Source organism: Oenanthe melanoleuca, chromosome 25, assembly GCF_029582105.1.
Source record: "Oenanthe melanoleuca isolate GR-GAL-2019-014 chromosome 25, OMel1.0, whole genome shotgun sequence".
Lineage (NCBI taxonomy): Eukaryota > Metazoa > Chordata > Aves > Passeriformes > Muscicapidae > Oenanthe > Oenanthe melanoleuca.
The window spans coordinates 468,445-483,460 of NC_079358.1; the positions used below are offsets into that span (position 1 = coordinate 468,445).

Sequence of the window (15,016 nt, forward strand, 5' to 3'; positions counted from 1 at the left end):
GGCCAGGAAACCTTTGACACTTCAGGAGCACTGCTGAACTTCCCAAACACTTGTCCTGAACTGCTGGTTTGGAAGCACTGAATTCCTTTGAAGCAAAGAATTCCTTTGAATTAGAATTGACAATTAGCAGCCGTTGGAACTGCTGAGAGCTGGGAGTCAGTGTTATTTGATAAGTTTCTTTCAGTGTGGGAGGATTGGGCAGAGAGGGAACAGGAGGTTTGCTGCATACCTGTAAAACCTGCTGCACCCAGCTGGCTCTGTAGCTGGAACTGGGACTGATGGGTGTTGGTGTTGCTGAGAGTGTAGGTGGTGGTGGAGAAAACATGGGGCTGGGAACACTCCTGCCTCTGTGTGTGCATCCTAATGAGACAGCAATCCTTGGAGGAGGATTTAGAAAGCAGCTTTAACCTCTTCTGGAGGCTGTGCACAAATGTGTGGATTGCTTTGTGCAACCTCTCCTCAAATGTGGGAAGTTTTCACAGAGCTGTGCAGGGATGGGACTGGAGATCCTGATTGGCACTGGCAGGGTCAGAGCCTTTTCCAAATGTTACTGATTGGCCCCTTTGCAGCTGAAAACAGGCTCCTGGAAAGGCCTGTGCAAGCCTTGGGATCTCTTCAGAGTCCTTTGACAGCACTGAAGTGTGGCCCTGCACAAGCCAGCTCTTGTAAGGAATGTGCTTGTGGGAGGATGGATGGTGCAAGCAGGGAAGGGAGGGTGCAGGGGGGTGCACAGGGTCACAGGGAGTGGGGATATCACCCTATGGTGAGTTTGAACCTCTGAGGAGCAAAATTAGTCCCACCAGTGTTGTTTCTGGCCAGGCAGAAATCGTCCACCCCTGAGTGTGTTGGCAGGGTGTGACATGGTAGTGTCACCACAGTGCAAGGGGTCTATGTGTGTGTGAGGGGGTCTGGCTTGGAACAGGGACCTGGAGGGATGGAGCAGTTTGGTGACTCCAAAGCCGGCTGGAAATAAACCCCTGCCTGGTGGGGGAATCCTGCTTTGAACCACTGAGGAGAGTCCACGGGAGTTTGAGAATCCCAGAATGGTTTGGGTGGGAAGAGACCTCATAGCTCATCTCATTCCACACCCCTGCCATGGGCAGGGACACCTTCCACTCTCCCAGCTTGCTGCAAGCCCTGTCCAACCCAGCCTTGGACACTTCCAGGGACAGCCACAGCTTCTCTGGGCACCTGTGCCAGGGCCTCACCACCCTCACAGGGAAGAATTTCTTCCCAATGCCCACCATAAATCTTCCTTCTTTTGATTTAAAACCATTTCCTCTTGTGTCATCATTATCTGCCCATATACAAAGACTTTGACCCTCACTTTCACAAGTTCCTTTAACTCCTGAAAGGCCAAAATGAGCCCTCACAGGCCATCCAGTCCTTGTTGTCTCTTGCTTGTTTATGTGGGAAAACAAACAGTTCATGTGTCTCTCCACATTGTAGCATCTGCTCTTGTGCAGATGGGATGGGATGGGATGGGATGGGATGGGATGGGATGGGATGGGATGGGATGGGATGGGATGGGATGGGATGGGATGGGATCATTCCCTGTTGCCAGCCCACCAGGCAAGATGTTCAAATAGAGACACGAGGCAGTCTGCAGCTTCTTGTGTCCCCTGATGGCACCTCCTGGCTCTGCAGCCTCCCAGCACTGTGGCAAAGCTGCCATCCCTCACTGCTCCCAGGGGCTCTGCTTGCTGTGCTGCTCTGTGCTGGGAAGGAGGGTTGGGAGGGTTGCAGCTTGCTGGCTGGTGGGACACAGTGAGGCTGGGGCAGGGCTGGGAGCTGCATGCAGCTGGGATGCAGATCTGGCCTTCCCAGGCTCCAGAGGAAAAGGCACTTTGAAGGTTCGTGAGAAGGAATCTTTTAGTGAAACCTTAATCCCCTCCAGAGCTTTCCCTAATCCCTGGTAATGTGCTGCTCAAAGCCCCACTTCCAAAGGAATGACTGCCCTTTCTCACTCCCATAGCTCTCCTGCCCCAAGGAATGGCCCAAAGGTGCTCTTACTGACTGTTTCCTCTCATTTTACTCTGGAAAATAGAACTAATTCCTTTAAAACATGATTTCTGCAGCAGGTAGTGGCAAATCCTGCTGATTGATTGGGAGAGATTTCTGCTGTCAGGAATATATTTTCACTTCATTCCTCCTCCTTTCCCTAGAGGGAATCCACAGCCTTTTCCCCCAATATCCCAGTGTAACACTTCCAACTCTGAAATCAAACCTGTAAAATGTGGAGGAGAGAAAGATGGCAGGAATCAACACCTACATTCCTTTCAATAAAGCATTTTTTTGGTTACCAACTTCCATAGTATGGGCAGTTTCCTGTGGCCACAGCCCTGACTATGGAGGGGCAAGTTCAAAGTGACTCAAAAGAGGGTCAGTAGGGAAATATCCTGGTGTTAGGAGGTCATGGAGTAGGATGGCTTGGAAAATATATATGTATGTATGTGGAACTGCTGCAGCACCTTTGCTCAGCCACAGGAGCCATGAGCAAGGGATGAATGATGCTCCTGAGCCTCTCTGCTGAATTCTGCAGCATTTAAGGGCAGAAAATGATGATTTAGAGCATGGTTGGGCCATTGCCAGCCCTGACAGGTCCCTGTTGCAAGACCTGACCATTCACATTTAGGGCCATATTCATGTTTCTCTGGCTTGGTTTATTTTTAATTCCACCAGCAAGCTGACACCTGGTTTCCTGTTGCTGCCTGGCTGGTGCTGGTCATGTTTGCTGTAGGTTTTTGAGTGTTTCCAGCTTGTAGGGTTGGCTATATCAGAGTTGACACTGCCCACATGTCCATATCCCTGTCCCCCTGTCCCTCCCCATGTCCCTCTCCCTGTCCCCATATCCCTGTCCCCACTTCTCTCTCCCTGTCCCCATGTCCCCGTGTCCCCATGTTCCTCTCCCTGTCCCCATATCCCTGTCCCCACTTCTCTCTCCCTGTCCCCATGTCCCCGTGTCCCCATGTTCCTCTCCCTGTCCCCATATCCCTGTCCCCATGTCCCCATGTCCCCGTGTCCCCATGTTCCTCTCCCTGTCCCTACGTCCCTTTCCCTGTCCCCGTGCCCCGCCCCCTGCCCCGTGCCCCGCCCCCGGGCCGTTCCCGGCCCCGCCCCTGGCGCATGCGCACAGCCCCTCCCGGCGGCCCGGCCTCGTGCGGCGGCGCCGGGACCGGCGGGACGGAGCGGGACAGAGCGGGACACACCGAGACCCTCCGGGCTCCCCCGGGAGCCGCCGGGCCATGAGCGTTCCGGAGGCGCCGGGCCGCGGGATGCAGTTCGCCGAGACGCAGTTGAGGCGGCACGGCTGGCAGCGAGGTGCGGCCGGGCGGGGTCCCGGGCCGGGCGGGGTCCCGGGCCGCGCCCCCCAACCCCGGCTCCTTCAGACTGCGATCCCCCAAACCCCGGCTCCCTCAGACTGCGATCCCCCAAACCTCTGCTCCCCTCAGACTGCGATCCCCCAAAAACCTCTGCTCCCCTCGGACTGCGATCCCCCAAACCCCGGCTCCTTCAGACTGCGATCCCCCAAACCCCGGCTCCTTCAGACTGCGATCCCACAAACCCCGGCTCCCCTCAAACTGCGATCCCCCAAAAACCTCTGCTCCCCTCGGACTGCGATCCCCCAAACCCCAGCTCCCCTCAGACTGCGATCCCCCAAACCCCGGCTGCCCTCAGACTGCGATCCCACAAACCCCGGCTGCCCTCAGACTGCGATCCCACAAACCCCGGCTCCCCTCACACTGTGATCCCACAAACCCCGGCTCCCCTCACACTGCGATCCCCCAAACCCGGCTCCCCTCAAACTGCGATCCCCCAAAAACCTCTGCTCCCCTCAGACTGCGATCCCCCAAACCCCGGCTCCCCTCAGACTGCGATCCCCAAAAACCCCGGCTCCCCTCACACTGCGATCCCCCAAACCCCGGCTGCCCTCAGACTGCGATCCCCAAAAACCCCGGCTCCCTCAGACTGCGATCCCCCAAACCCCGGCTCCCCTCAAACTGCGATCCTCCCAAGCCCCGTCTCCCTCCCCAAGCCCCATCTCCCCATAGGCCCCATCTCCCTCCACCAGGCCCCAGCTCTCCCCAAGGACATCCCTACTGGGGACCCTGCAGCCCCCGTTAGCCCCCAGGTCCCCACCCCAGACCCCGGTGGTCCCCAGAGCCCGGCTCCGTCCTCCTCCCGGTCTCCAGCTCACCCCGACCCTCGGGCTCCTGCAGCCCCCGGTGCCCCCGGGCCGTGCGGGGCTGACGGTGCCGTGTCCGCAGGGCAGGGGCTGGGCCGGCGGCAGGACGGCATCGCCGAGGCCATCCGGGTGAAGGTGAAGTGCGACACGGCGGGGGTGAGTGTGCCTCCCCTCGGGGGCCCGGCCCTGCCCGCTGCCCCGCGCAGCCCTCCCGGCAGCTCCTCTGCCCCCCGCAGGTCGGACACGACGCGGCCGAGCCCTTCACCTTCCACTGGTGGGACCACGTCTTCAACAAGGCGGCTGCCAACATCGCTGTGGAGGCTGGGCAGGTGGGACTGCTGGGGGTGGTGGGGGTTGAAGGCAGGGGAGGATGTTTGGGTTCCTTCGGTGGCTCCTGTACTGCCACTGTATCCCCCAAGCAGCACCTTGCACAGGGGCTGTGGTGCTGGAGAGGTGCTGCTGGAGGGATGAAGATAATTTCCAAGCCCTTTGCCTTTTCTCCCCCAGGATGGCATCTCTGTGAAGGCACTGTCTGAGCAGGGAGGCAGGATCAGCAACAAGAAGCCACGCAAGGCTGGCAGCAGTGGGAGCCTGCTGTACGGCCGCTTTGTGAAGGTAACCTGGAGCCTGGGGGCTGCAGGGCCCCAGAGCCCCCTTCTCCTTCTGCCCCTTTCTCACAGCCCCTGTGTCTCTGTGCTGCAGTCAGCCACGCTCACAGCCTGTGGGGAGGAGTCCATAGCACTGCCCACCAGCTCTGAGAGCAGTGAGGAGGAGGAGAAGCTGGACCTCTCTTCGGTCAGGAGGTGAGGCTGGGCCCCATCCCTTGATGGAGCCCTGCTCCAGACCCTGTTCCCCCACAGAGATGCTGGGCTGACAGGTCCTGTCTGTGTCCCACAGGCTGACAGACGAGGAGCTGGTGCAGGCGTGCGGGGGCCGCACAGCACACAAGTGAGTGAGCCTGGCTGGGCTGCCCTCTCCTCAGAGGGGCTGTTGAGCAGGCTGGGCTGGGGAGCACTGCTGGGGAGGTGCCAGTCCTCACTGCCTGCGCTCATTGCAGGGGTGCCCGGCACGGCCTGACCATGAGTGCCAAGCTGGCACGCCTGGAGGAGCAGGAACGAGCCTTCCTGGCCACCTATCGGCAGCAGGAGCCCCCAGAGAGCAGCCAGGGCAAAAAGAAGAAAAGGAAACAGTCCAGGGATGGAGCCAACCCCGAGGTGCCACAGAGCCAGGAACCAAACAGAGAGCAGGAGGAGGTGTTGGAAGAAGAAAAGGTTGTGAAGAGGAAAAAGAACCGGGGACCAAGCAGAGAAGAGGAGCTGACAGGAGAGGAAGAGGTCATGAGGAAGAAGAAGAAGAAGAAGGTGTTCACAGAGCCTTGTGGAGAACAGGTATCGGGAGAGGAGGGGAAAGTCATGAAGAGGAAGAAGCCAGAGCTAAGCACAGATGAGGAGGTGGTAGAAGAGGAGGGGAAGGCTGCAAAGAAGAGAAAGAAGAAAAAGAAGAAGAAGCAGGAAGAGAAGGACAAAGAAGAGCCAGCTGAAACAGACATACCTCTACAAGACATAGATGAGCCAAACTTGGGACACAGCCCTACAAAGAAGAGGAAGAAGAAGAAGAAGAAGAGAGAGCCAGAGTGAGCCAGTGACATGGCTGCCGTGCATGTCACAGCTGCCAGCCCCACCTGGCTGTCAGGGTCCTGATCCTGGTGCTGGTGGGTGCCATGGGGTGCTCTGAGCTCATTCCAGATGGAGTCCAGCACTGAGGCCCAGCTGCCTGGGGATGCTGGGCTAGGACAAGTTGGTCTGGAGCTGGATCAAGCTTTACTTCACCACGTGAACCTCAGGGGTGACCCTGGTTCCCCCCAGACCCTGGGGCAGGGACCCATTTGCCACAGACCTGTCACAGAGGGACACAAGGACACACCCTGCAGAGTACTGAATTTTTTTTCAAGGGCATGAATAAATCTTTATTGTAATCAGATTATCCTGAAGTGTGAGTGGTGCCATGAGTGGCAGAGCCCCAGATTCCAGATCACCTTTACACCTGTAGCACTTGGATTAGGCAGCAACCCCAAACAGAGCTCCTCACCACTCCTGGGCCTTCTGATCCTGCTGGCTCTCACTGAAGCTGTGAGGTGCTGAGCACCCTCCTGGCAGAGGCTTGGGCAGGATTGGCCCTGGTGTGAGTGCTGATGCCAAGGCTGCCCCCTGGCCCCGGCTCTAGGCGAGCTGCAGGACGCAGTCCGTGCCGGGATACGCCGGCAGGTTCAGAGCGTATTTCTGCTGGAGCGCAGGGGGCACGAACCGGCCCCCCAGGAAGTGGTACCGGCCCGTGAAATGCATCGCCGCCTTCTTGGGCGCCGTCAGGGAGATCAGCATGTCAGGCTGCAGCCCGTCTGCCTTGCCCTTCTCCACATCCCAGCCTGCAACAAGCCCCAGAGCCAGCTGCAGCAGCACCACCCTGGCTGAGCCCCTTCCTCCAGGTGCAGCTGTGACTCACCTACAGGCCCCAGAGCCAGGCTGCAGCCACCACCACCCTGGCTGAGCCCGAGGACCACCCTGGCTGAGCCCCTTCCTCCAGGTGCAGCTGTGACTCTCCTACAAGCCCCAGAGCCAGCTGCAGCAGCACCACCCTGGCTGAGCCCCTCGGGCAGGTGCAGCTGTGACTCACCTGAGGGGATGTCGATGCTGGCAATGGGCACGGTGATGTGCTCCAGCGTGCTGAGGATGCTGCCGAAGGGCTCCCGCACTGCTCCCTTGAAGCTGAAGCCGAAAATGGCATCCACCACCAGGCCATAGAGCTCATCGATGAAAGCAGCCTGCAGCAGGGATGGCAGCAGGTGAAGGGAGGGCAGTCCTGCTCCAGGGACAGGTGCTGCCAAGCTGGGGGCTGCTCCTCACCTCAGCTGGGAACTCAGTGAGGAAAGGAATATCCATCTTCTTGCACTGGGTGGTCAAACCTTCGAAGAGGGGCTTGCTGGGCTGCTTGGGGTAATACACGGTTGGCTGGTAGCCCTGCAAGAGCAGAAGGGACCTGAACTAATCCCACTCTGGCAGCAGCCAGAGGAGTGGCAGCCTGGAGCCCACAGGTACAGGGGTGCACAGAGACCAACACCCTCGTGGGGACCCTGTGCAAGACTCACAAACATCTTCAGGTGCCGGGCGCAGACCAGCCCATCACCGCCGTTGTTCCCTGGCCCGCAGATCACCAGCACAGCGGGCTGGCTCGTGGTGAAGGAGCTGGCTGGGTAGGCCTGATGGGGGCAAGAGGCACAGGGTTATCATGGGGGAGTGGGCCCACACCATGGGGCCAGGATTTGCAAGACCCCCAGCTTGGGATTGGTATGTCCATGGGACTGGGACCATTCCCAGGATCATCATCTGGTGCCCACCTTGGTGGTAGCACAGCTTGGTACACTATGCTAGGACCCTGCCTTGCCCCCCAGGGCCCCCACCTTGTCGATAGTGGTGACAGCACTCAGCCTGTAGGGCTGGAACTCTCTCCCAGGGTTTCCAACCACCTCCCAGGCACCCACCCAGGCAGTGGCACAGCTCAGCCCACGATGCCAGGCCCCCCTTCTGTCCCCCAGGATCCCCACCTTGGCAATGGCAGTGGCACAGCTCAGCCCTGCCAGCTCCATCAGCTGGTCCACGCTGAACTTGTACTCATTGAAGAGCTCCTGGTCGATGGCCTGGGCCTCCTCCTGCCTGGGGAGGGAGATGGCACCGCTGGGTACCCAAAACCCGGCCAGGGGGGCTGCTATGATCCCCTCGACTTCGCATGAGCCAGGGGGGACAACACCCAGAGCTGTGCCCCCGTGTGCATCTGCACCCCAACCCCATGTCCTGTGCGACTCCCCTGCACCCCCATTGTGCCCCTGCCCTGTTCTGTCCTGTCCAAATCCCTGCACCTCAGCGTGCCCCTACCTTGTCCTGTCCAAATCCCTGCACCCTCAGCGTGCCCCTGTCCTGTTCTGTCCTGTCCAAATCCCTGCACCCTCAGCGTGCCCCTGTCCTGTCCTGTCCAAATCCCTGCACCCTCAGCGTGCCGTATTCTGTTCTGTTCTGCCCTGCCCGGCCCCTCCGCCCCCAGCACCGCCGCCTCCTCTCCCACCTCCCTCCTTGTCCCGGCCCTACCCCAGGAAGCGGAGCCCGGTGGGGCCGGGGACGTGCATGGCTCGGCGGGGCAGACACCGGCCCAGCTCCCGGTCCCGGTACCAGTCCCAGCCCCGGTCCCAGCGCCGGTCCCGGCACCGCCCGCCCGCCCGCGCCGCCGCCACCAGCAGCCCGAGCCGCAGCAGCGCCCGCGGGCCCGGCATGCAGCGGGCACGGCCCGGAACCGCCCGGGACAGCCCGGGACAAACCGGGACAAGCCGGGACAGCTGCACGGAGCAGGCGCGGGGCCGCCCCGGGGCGGAGCCGCGCAGAATCCGCGCAGGATCCGCGCAGCGCTGTCATTTCCTCCCTCGAACCCCCGTGTGCAGAGGACGGCGGAAACGGAGCGGGGACAGAATTGCCAGGAAAATTAAGCCACAAACACCAGAGGTTTATGTCCAAAAAGGAGACAGAGGAGTCCTTTTTGCTGTATTCAAATAAAGGGAGAGGCCATGGGGCATTGCCCTGGGATATCTCAAATTTTCGGAGGACGCAGCCTCCCTTTTAATCCAAATTTCCCATCTGCATTTCCCTCTCTCTTTCCCCATGGGCTGAGGTACTTGAGAGGCACAGACTCCCCGGAACGCCTAATACCTGAGATTCCCCTCTAATATATAACCCTTCCTTTTAATTTTTAATTCTTATAGAATTCACAGTTTTCCCCCGTTGCTTTTTTCATCTTCCGATATCCAGTTTCATTTATCAGCAAACCTACAGTTTGTAAAGGCAAATATCTTTTCCCATTCATCAATCAGTGGAATCCATCCCGTTGTTTCTTTTATCTCTTCGTGCTGGTTTTATCTACCAGCAGATCTACAGCTCGTTTGTAAAGACAAATTCCTCTGGGAATGGTGTTGGCTCAACGCTCCCCTCCTCCCCCCCGGTTCGGCGGCGTTTCCCCGGTGTCCTGCTGGTCACACGAGGCTGCAGACCAGGGACAGAGTCCTGGTCCCCGAGCGAGGTCCCCGGCGGGACCAGCAGCCGGCAGCAGTGGCACCGGGGTCATTGTCAAGGCTGCGAGGTCACGGAGGCAGCCCGGGGAGCGAGGGTGTCCAGCAGGATGCAAAACGGAATAATCAAATTGCAGAGACACAGACTGGTTTGGGTGGGAAGGGATTTAAAGCCCACTGCCCCCAGGCATCACCTACCTCTGTGGAGGCCTGGCAGGGAGGGTCTGGTGGTTTTGGTGCCCTGTGGAAGGCAGTGTGAGCCCCTCAGGCCTGGGCTCGCTGCTGGAGGAGCGATGCTCTGGCTGTGTGTGGTTCTCAGGGAGCTGGAGGCTGGCATGGGGCAGCTTGGCTGAGTGCAGGGTGGTTTTCTTACTGAGAGACAAGTGAGCCTCACATCGGGTGAGCATCTCTGACAAGCTCTCCCCTATCACATTGTGACTGAACCCTCCCTAGGATCCAGCTGGAATTACCCCAAACACACTCACAGAATTATGTATCTTTTAAAAATATCTGGATTTTCACAGGAGAAGTGCTGCAGAGGTATTTGGGTGCCAGGGGCTGTACTGAGGTGCCTCCCCCTTGCCTGCCCACCTGTTAGCCTGGGGCTCACTGTGATACCCTGGAGCCGAGCTGGGACCATCATCATCCTCCCCAGAGGTGCCCAGGAGGCCGTGTGGGATGCAGGGCTGCAGTGTGAGACCACCAGCCAGGGCCACTCTTGTGCCTCCAGGAAGGAAGGACAAACAGGCAAGAACACAGTATCAGACTGTGCCAAGGCCTCAGCTCCATCAGGAGTTGCCTGGATGGCTCAATCCCACCTTTAGCTCACACTCTCTCACCTGAAAACCCAGCCTGAGCTCCTGGTGTGCACATGTACAGCTCGTCCTCAGCCTGGGCTTTCCCCCTGAAGGACATGGAGTGAGGAAAGGCTTGTCCCTGCGTGGTCTGAAAACTCATTCCAGAGGAAGGAGAGAGGGGATGGCAGCTTTCCTACTCACAGCTCATTCCCCTGGAGCTGCGTCCTGGCACGGGGCAACGTGGAGCAAAACCGCGGCTGCCTGGGCTCCTGGTGGGATTAACAGCCAGCAAACTCAGGCACCTCGTGCCACAGCCCCAGCTCCCAGAGTGTCCCCTGGCCTCGGTGATGCTCACCAGGGCTGGGGAGGGTGCCCAGCCCCCCCGGTGGGAGAGGTGGCTGAGGTGGACTCGGTGCTGGATGGCGTCCGTGAGCTTGTGCACGAGCCGTTTGTGGGCAGCTCTGGGGCTGTCCTGTGGTGGAGAGAACCCCGTGTGGGATGGGCTGAGGCCAGTGCCCTGTGATGCACGGGAGGGTCTGGCCCTGGGGGTGCCCCACCCTGCCTTACCTGACAGTGGGAAAGCAGAATCAGAGCCTGCTGGTAGTGCCCGATGGCTTTCTGGGGGTCTCCCAGGTGGAAGCACGCTGCGCCCAGCCCCTCGCACGCTTGCCACTGGCCCTGCAAGTCCCCTGGGAGGCAAAGGGCTGCATCAGTCCCAGCACTGCTGTGTTGGGTAGATGTGGCCAGAAATGTGGATTCTGTCACCGTCTGTTAAACCAGCTGGGGCAGTGACCCTGATCTCCTGGCACATATTATCTGCTCATGGGCCATCTTTAAACCAGCTGGGCAATCATCTTTATCTTCCCACAGCCCATCCTCCCTCCAGGAGATATCTCCTGTTCATGGCCAGTGAGTCCCAGGGCATGACTGATAAAATTACATCATCTCACTTGGAGATGCTCCAGCCAGGGGAGGAGCCAAGCCTTTCCTACCCAGATAAAAACTGACATTTGGGACAGCAATCTTTCCACTGGATTCCAGAGGAAAACCAGACCTTTCCACATCATCCCTGGAGCTTCAGAGGAAACTGCACCTTCTCCAGGAGCACTGCTCCAGCTGAACCACATCTGCCCTTGCAGGAGGATGCAGCCACCATTGAATGGGACTGTGCCAACACCCTGACTGACTGACGGGTGTCAGCTTGGATTCTGACTCTGGCAGGGTTGGGATTGTTCTGTGTAATACTGCATTTCTATTTTAATTTTCCTAGTACAGAACTGTTATTCCTAATTCCCATATCTTTGCCTGAGAGCCCCTTAATTTCAAAACTATAATAATTGGGAGGGAGGGGGTTTACATTCTCCATTTCAAAGAGAAGCTCCTGCCTTTATTGGCAGATACCTGCCCTGCAAACCAGGACAACTGCTCAGAGATCCCTGGTGGGCAGCATTGCCCAGCTTGAGCCCACGTGGGTGCTGCAGACTCCCCAGGGGCTGCTGTGCCTCTCCTCACCCGAGTCCCGGAAGGCTTGCAGGGCGTGCAGGTAGCTCTCGGCAGCAGCCCCGTGGTTCCCTAGCTGGCTGCAGGCGTAGGCCAGGTTCCCAAAGCACTGCCCCTGAGCTCTGCGGTTCCCCAGAGCACCTGGAATTGGGAACAGGGGGTTCCACACGGAGCTGTGGCGCTCAGGCCAAGCCCCGAGGCAGAGACAGCGGTGTGAGCTACCGTGCAGCGCGGCCGCCCGCCGGTGCCAGCCCAGCGCCGTGCCAAAGCTGCGCAGCCCGTTGTGGGCAGCGCCCAAATTCTGCAGCAGCGCAGCCTCCCGGCGCCGGTCCCGGCGCTGCTGCCCCCCGCACAGCCCGAGCGCCCGCTCGAAGCTCTCGGCAGCCTGGGAGAAGATCTGCAGCTGAGAGTAGCCCAGGCCGATGTCGCTGTAGAGCTTCCCTGGGGGCAGAGAGGAGAAGCGGCGGTGGGAGCTGCAGAGGGGAAATGCAGTGGTAGGAGCTGCAGAGAGGAGAAGCAGTGATGGGAGCTGCAGAGAGGAGGAGTGATGGGAGCTGCAGAGAGGAGAAGCAGTGATGGGAGCTGCAGATAAGAAATGCAGTGGTGGGAGCTGCAGATAAGAAATGCAGTGATGAGAGCTGCAGGGATGAAAAGCAGCAGTGGGAGCTGCAGGGAAGAGAAGCAGCGATGGGAGCTGCAGAGAAGAAATGCAGTGGTGGGAGCTGCACAGAGGAGAAGCAGCGGTGGGAGCTGCACAGAGGAGAAGCAGTGATGGGGAGCAGAGAAGCAGCGATGGGAGCTGCACAGAGGAGAAGCAGTGATGGGGAGCAGAGAAGCAGCGGTGGGAGCTGCACTCAGGGCACTGAGAGCGAAGGGCACGCCGTTACCTCGCAGGGCCGGGTCGGGGATGCTGTCGCAGAGCGAGCGGCACCGGGCCAGCACCCCGGCGATCTCGGTGGCCCCGAAGTGGCGGCTCTGCAGCATGGAGCCGCTCGCCCTGCTCAGAGCCACGGCTGCAGCCCCGGGGCTCTCGGCCGCCGCGAAGGTCTGCGCCGCCTCCAGGAAGCAGCGCGCAGCCCGGGCCGGCTCCTGCATGCCCAGGTAGCAGCAGCCCATCTGCACACAGGTCCCTGCTCGGCCATCAGCGTGCCCAGAACACTGCAGAGCCTTTGGGAAGTCCTGGAGCCCTTCGTGAGCCGCCCCGATGCTGAAATAAAGGCTCCCCAAGTGGTCCCCGCTCTCCACCTCTGAGGGCTGGGACTGGAGGAGGAACTCGAGGCCCTTTTTGGGCTTGCCAGTCTCCACGTAGGCAGCCCCCAGGTTGAAGGCACAAGCCCTGTGGAGCTGGGGGCTCGCCGTGTCCCTGGAGAGGAGCAGGGCCCGCCTGAAGCATCCCAGTGCCTCCCGCCCGGCGCCCAGAGCCAGCGCCCGCTGCCCGGCCCGTGTCAGCCCCTTGATGGCCTCCACCCGCCCTGCCTCGTCCCCTCCCTCCCCAGCAGCTTCCCTGGCCTCCTTCTCCTTTTTCCTCCTGCTCTTCTTGCAGCTGGTGGGGGCTGCAGGGGTGCTGGTGGTGGTGCTGGTGGGCTGCACTCCCAGCTCAGCAGCCTCTTCTGAATCCATGGGGAAGGGCAGCAACCTGCCTGCGAGAGAGACGTGCTCAGGCAGCCAAGCCAGCGTGGTCCTGCCACTTCAAACGAGCAGGGTTATTTTATATCATTTATGGAAAATTAGGGATGTCTTGTAGCCTGTTTGCTGTTAAGTTTCAGGAAGCAAAATGGCCTTTGCATGGAAGAACCCACGAGAGAGGAAAGAGGTCACGGGGGGAGGAGGAGGGACAGCACAGCGTGGAGTGGGGTGGTGCTGGGGTGCCTTTTTGGGAGGCAGAATAACCAGTTGCATACACTTACTGTTTGCTCTTCAGGTGCAAAGGGTGCTGAGAGCAGGGAGCAGAGAGACAGGGCATCCCCGGCACTGCGGCCACATCTCTGCTGCATCCACGGCTGCTGCTGCGGGATGGACGGTGTCTGCGGCGCCTCCGCACCTGGGCTGCCTGGAAAACTCCTGGAAAATTGCCTGGAGCGGGTCACAGCCCCTGGTGATGGACGCCAGCACCTAGTGCCGAGTTCTGAGGGACAGGGAGGTGGCAGGCGGTGACACAGGCTGGGACAAAGCCAGGCCTGTTCCTGGGGAAGCACGTCCCACAATGGCCCCGCTGGCTCCGGTTTCACCCCTGTCACCAGGGTGTGTGCAGTGCCATGGCAACTCAGTGCGGTGGGATGGATGGATGGGGAGCGGTGTGATGGACAGGACAGCCGTGCAATGGATGGCACAGCCGGCTCCTGGCTGTCTCAACAGCTCTGACAGGTGCTGGGGGCTCGTCCCGTGCAGGGCCATGCAGGAGCTGGTGGTGGATGTGGTCAGGACAAACTCAGGCTCTCTAAATTCTGGTCTTGAAGTTTGCAGTTTATTACATCGGACCCGGAGTGTACCGCGGTCCTGATGTGAGGGTCCTGATGTGTCCTGGTCTACCCCAGTGTGTCCCGGTCTGTCCCAGTCTATCCCGGTCTACCCCGCTGTATGCCGGTCTGTCCCGGTATATCCTGGTCTGTGCCTGTGTGTCCCGGTGTATCCTGGTGTGTCCCGGTGTATCCCGCTATCTCCCGTCTATCCCGGTATCTCGGTATGTGTTCTGGTGTATCCCGGTATATCCCGATCTGTCCCGGTGTATCCTGGTATATCCCACTGTATCCCGGTGTGTCCCGGTGTATCCCAGTCTTTCCCGATCTGCCTCAATGTGTCCCGGTCTATCCCGGTATATGCCGCTGGATCCCGGTCTATCCCGGTGTATCCCGATCTGTCCCGGTGTGTCCCGGTCTATCCCAGTCTATCCCGGTATGTGTTCCGGTGTATCCCGATCTATCCCGATCTGTCCCGGCCTATCCCGCTGTATCCCGGTGTATCCCGTTCTATCCCGGTCTCTCCCGATCTGTCCCGGTCTATCCTGGTCTCTCCCGATCTGTCCCGGTGTATCCCGCTCTATCCCGGTGTATCCTGATCTATCCCGGTCTATCCCGATCTATCCCGGTGTGTCCCGGTCTCTCCCGATCTGTCCCGATCTATCCCGGTCTATCCTGATCTATCCCGGTCTTTCCCGATCTATCCCGGTGTATCCCGATCTGTCCCGGTATATCCCGGTCTATCCCGGTCTGTCCCGGTGTATCCCGGTGTATCCCGATCTATCCCGGTCTATCCCGATCTATCCCGATTTATCCCGGTGTATCCCGATCTATCCCGGTCTGTCCCGGTCTATCCCGATCTATCCCGGTCTATCCCGATCTGTCCCGGTATATCCCGATCTATCCCGGTCTGTCCCGGTGTATCCCGATCTATCCCGATCTATCCCGCTCTATCCCGGTATATCCCGATCTA

The 15,016-nt window shown here is 59.6% G+C and overlaps 3 protein-coding genes across 3 annotated transcripts; 1 reads left to right on the forward strand and 2 right to left on the reverse strand.

The window, feature by feature from the left end:
- Nucleotides 1-3,147: 3,147 nt before the first annotated feature.
- LOC130263212 (G patch domain-containing protein 4) lies at nucleotides 3,148-6,167 on the forward strand. The gene is made up of 7 exons (XM_056510745.1): nucleotides 3,148-3,321; nucleotides 4,269-4,342; nucleotides 4,423-4,515; nucleotides 4,694-4,801; nucleotides 4,889-4,989; nucleotides 5,084-5,134; nucleotides 5,244-6,167. The coding sequence occupies exons 1-7, from the start codon at nucleotides 3,246-3,248 to the stop codon at nucleotides 5,821-5,823; spliced, it is 1,083 nt and encodes a 360-aa protein (XP_056366720.1). The 5' UTR covers nucleotides 3,148-3,245; the 3' UTR covers nucleotides 5,824-6,167.
- NAXE (NAD(P)HX epimerase) lies at nucleotides 6,112-8,594 on the reverse strand. Its single transcript, XM_056510746.1, has 6 exons — nucleotides 8,323-8,594; nucleotides 7,785-7,893; nucleotides 7,329-7,439; nucleotides 7,087-7,200; nucleotides 6,857-7,004; nucleotides 6,112-6,608 (listed from the first exon to the last, which is right to left on the reverse strand). The coding sequence occupies exons 1-6, from the start codon at nucleotides 8,502-8,504 to the stop codon at nucleotides 6,406-6,408; spliced, it is 867 nt and encodes a 288-aa protein (XP_056366721.1). The 5' UTR covers nucleotides 8,505-8,594; the 3' UTR covers nucleotides 6,112-6,405.
- A 126-nt stretch (nucleotides 8,595-8,720) lies between these two features.
- Nucleotides 8,721-13,072, reverse strand: TTC24 (tetratricopeptide repeat domain 24; the record flags this gene model as incomplete). The annotated part of the gene is made up of 10 exons (XM_056510744.1): nucleotides 8,721-9,354; nucleotides 9,489-9,662; nucleotides 9,882-10,014; nucleotides 10,130-10,194; nucleotides 10,289-10,356; nucleotides 10,443-10,559; nucleotides 10,655-10,776; nucleotides 11,600-11,728; nucleotides 11,810-12,028; nucleotides 12,475-13,072. Coding segments are annotated over 10 exons (1,725 nt in total), but the record flags the coding sequence as incomplete, so codon positions are not given.
- Between the last annotated feature and the right edge of the window lie 1,944 nt (nucleotides 13,073-15,016).

Excerpts from the sequence above, each read along its gene's own strand:
- LOC130263212 (XM_056510745.1), top strand. The coding sequence starts at position 3,246 with ATGAGCGTTCCGGAGGCGCCGGGCCGCGGGATGCAGTTCGCCGAGACG. Across the intron at positions 4,516-4,693 it reads TCGCTGTGGAGGCTGGGCAG|GATGGCATCTCTGTGAAGGC; the intron begins GTGGGACTGCTG and ends TTTCTCCCCCAG. Across the intron at positions 4,990-5,083 it reads GACCTCTCTTCGGTCAGGAG|GCTGACAGACGAGGAGCTGG; the intron begins GTGAGGCTGGGC and ends TGTGTCCCACAG.
- NAXE (XM_056510746.1), bottom strand. The coding sequence starts at position 8,504 with ATGCCGGGCCCGCGGGCGCTGCTGCGGCTCGGGCTGCTGGTGGCGGCG. Across the intron at positions 7,894-8,322 it reads ACCGGGCTCCGCTTCCTGGG|GCAGGAGGAGGCCCAGGCCA; the intron begins GTAGGGCCGGGA and ends CTCCCTCCCCAG. Across the intron at positions 7,201-7,328 it reads CCCGGCACCTGAAGATGTTT|GGCTACCAGCCAACCGTGTA; the intron begins GTGAGTCTTGCA and ends CTGCTCTTGCAG.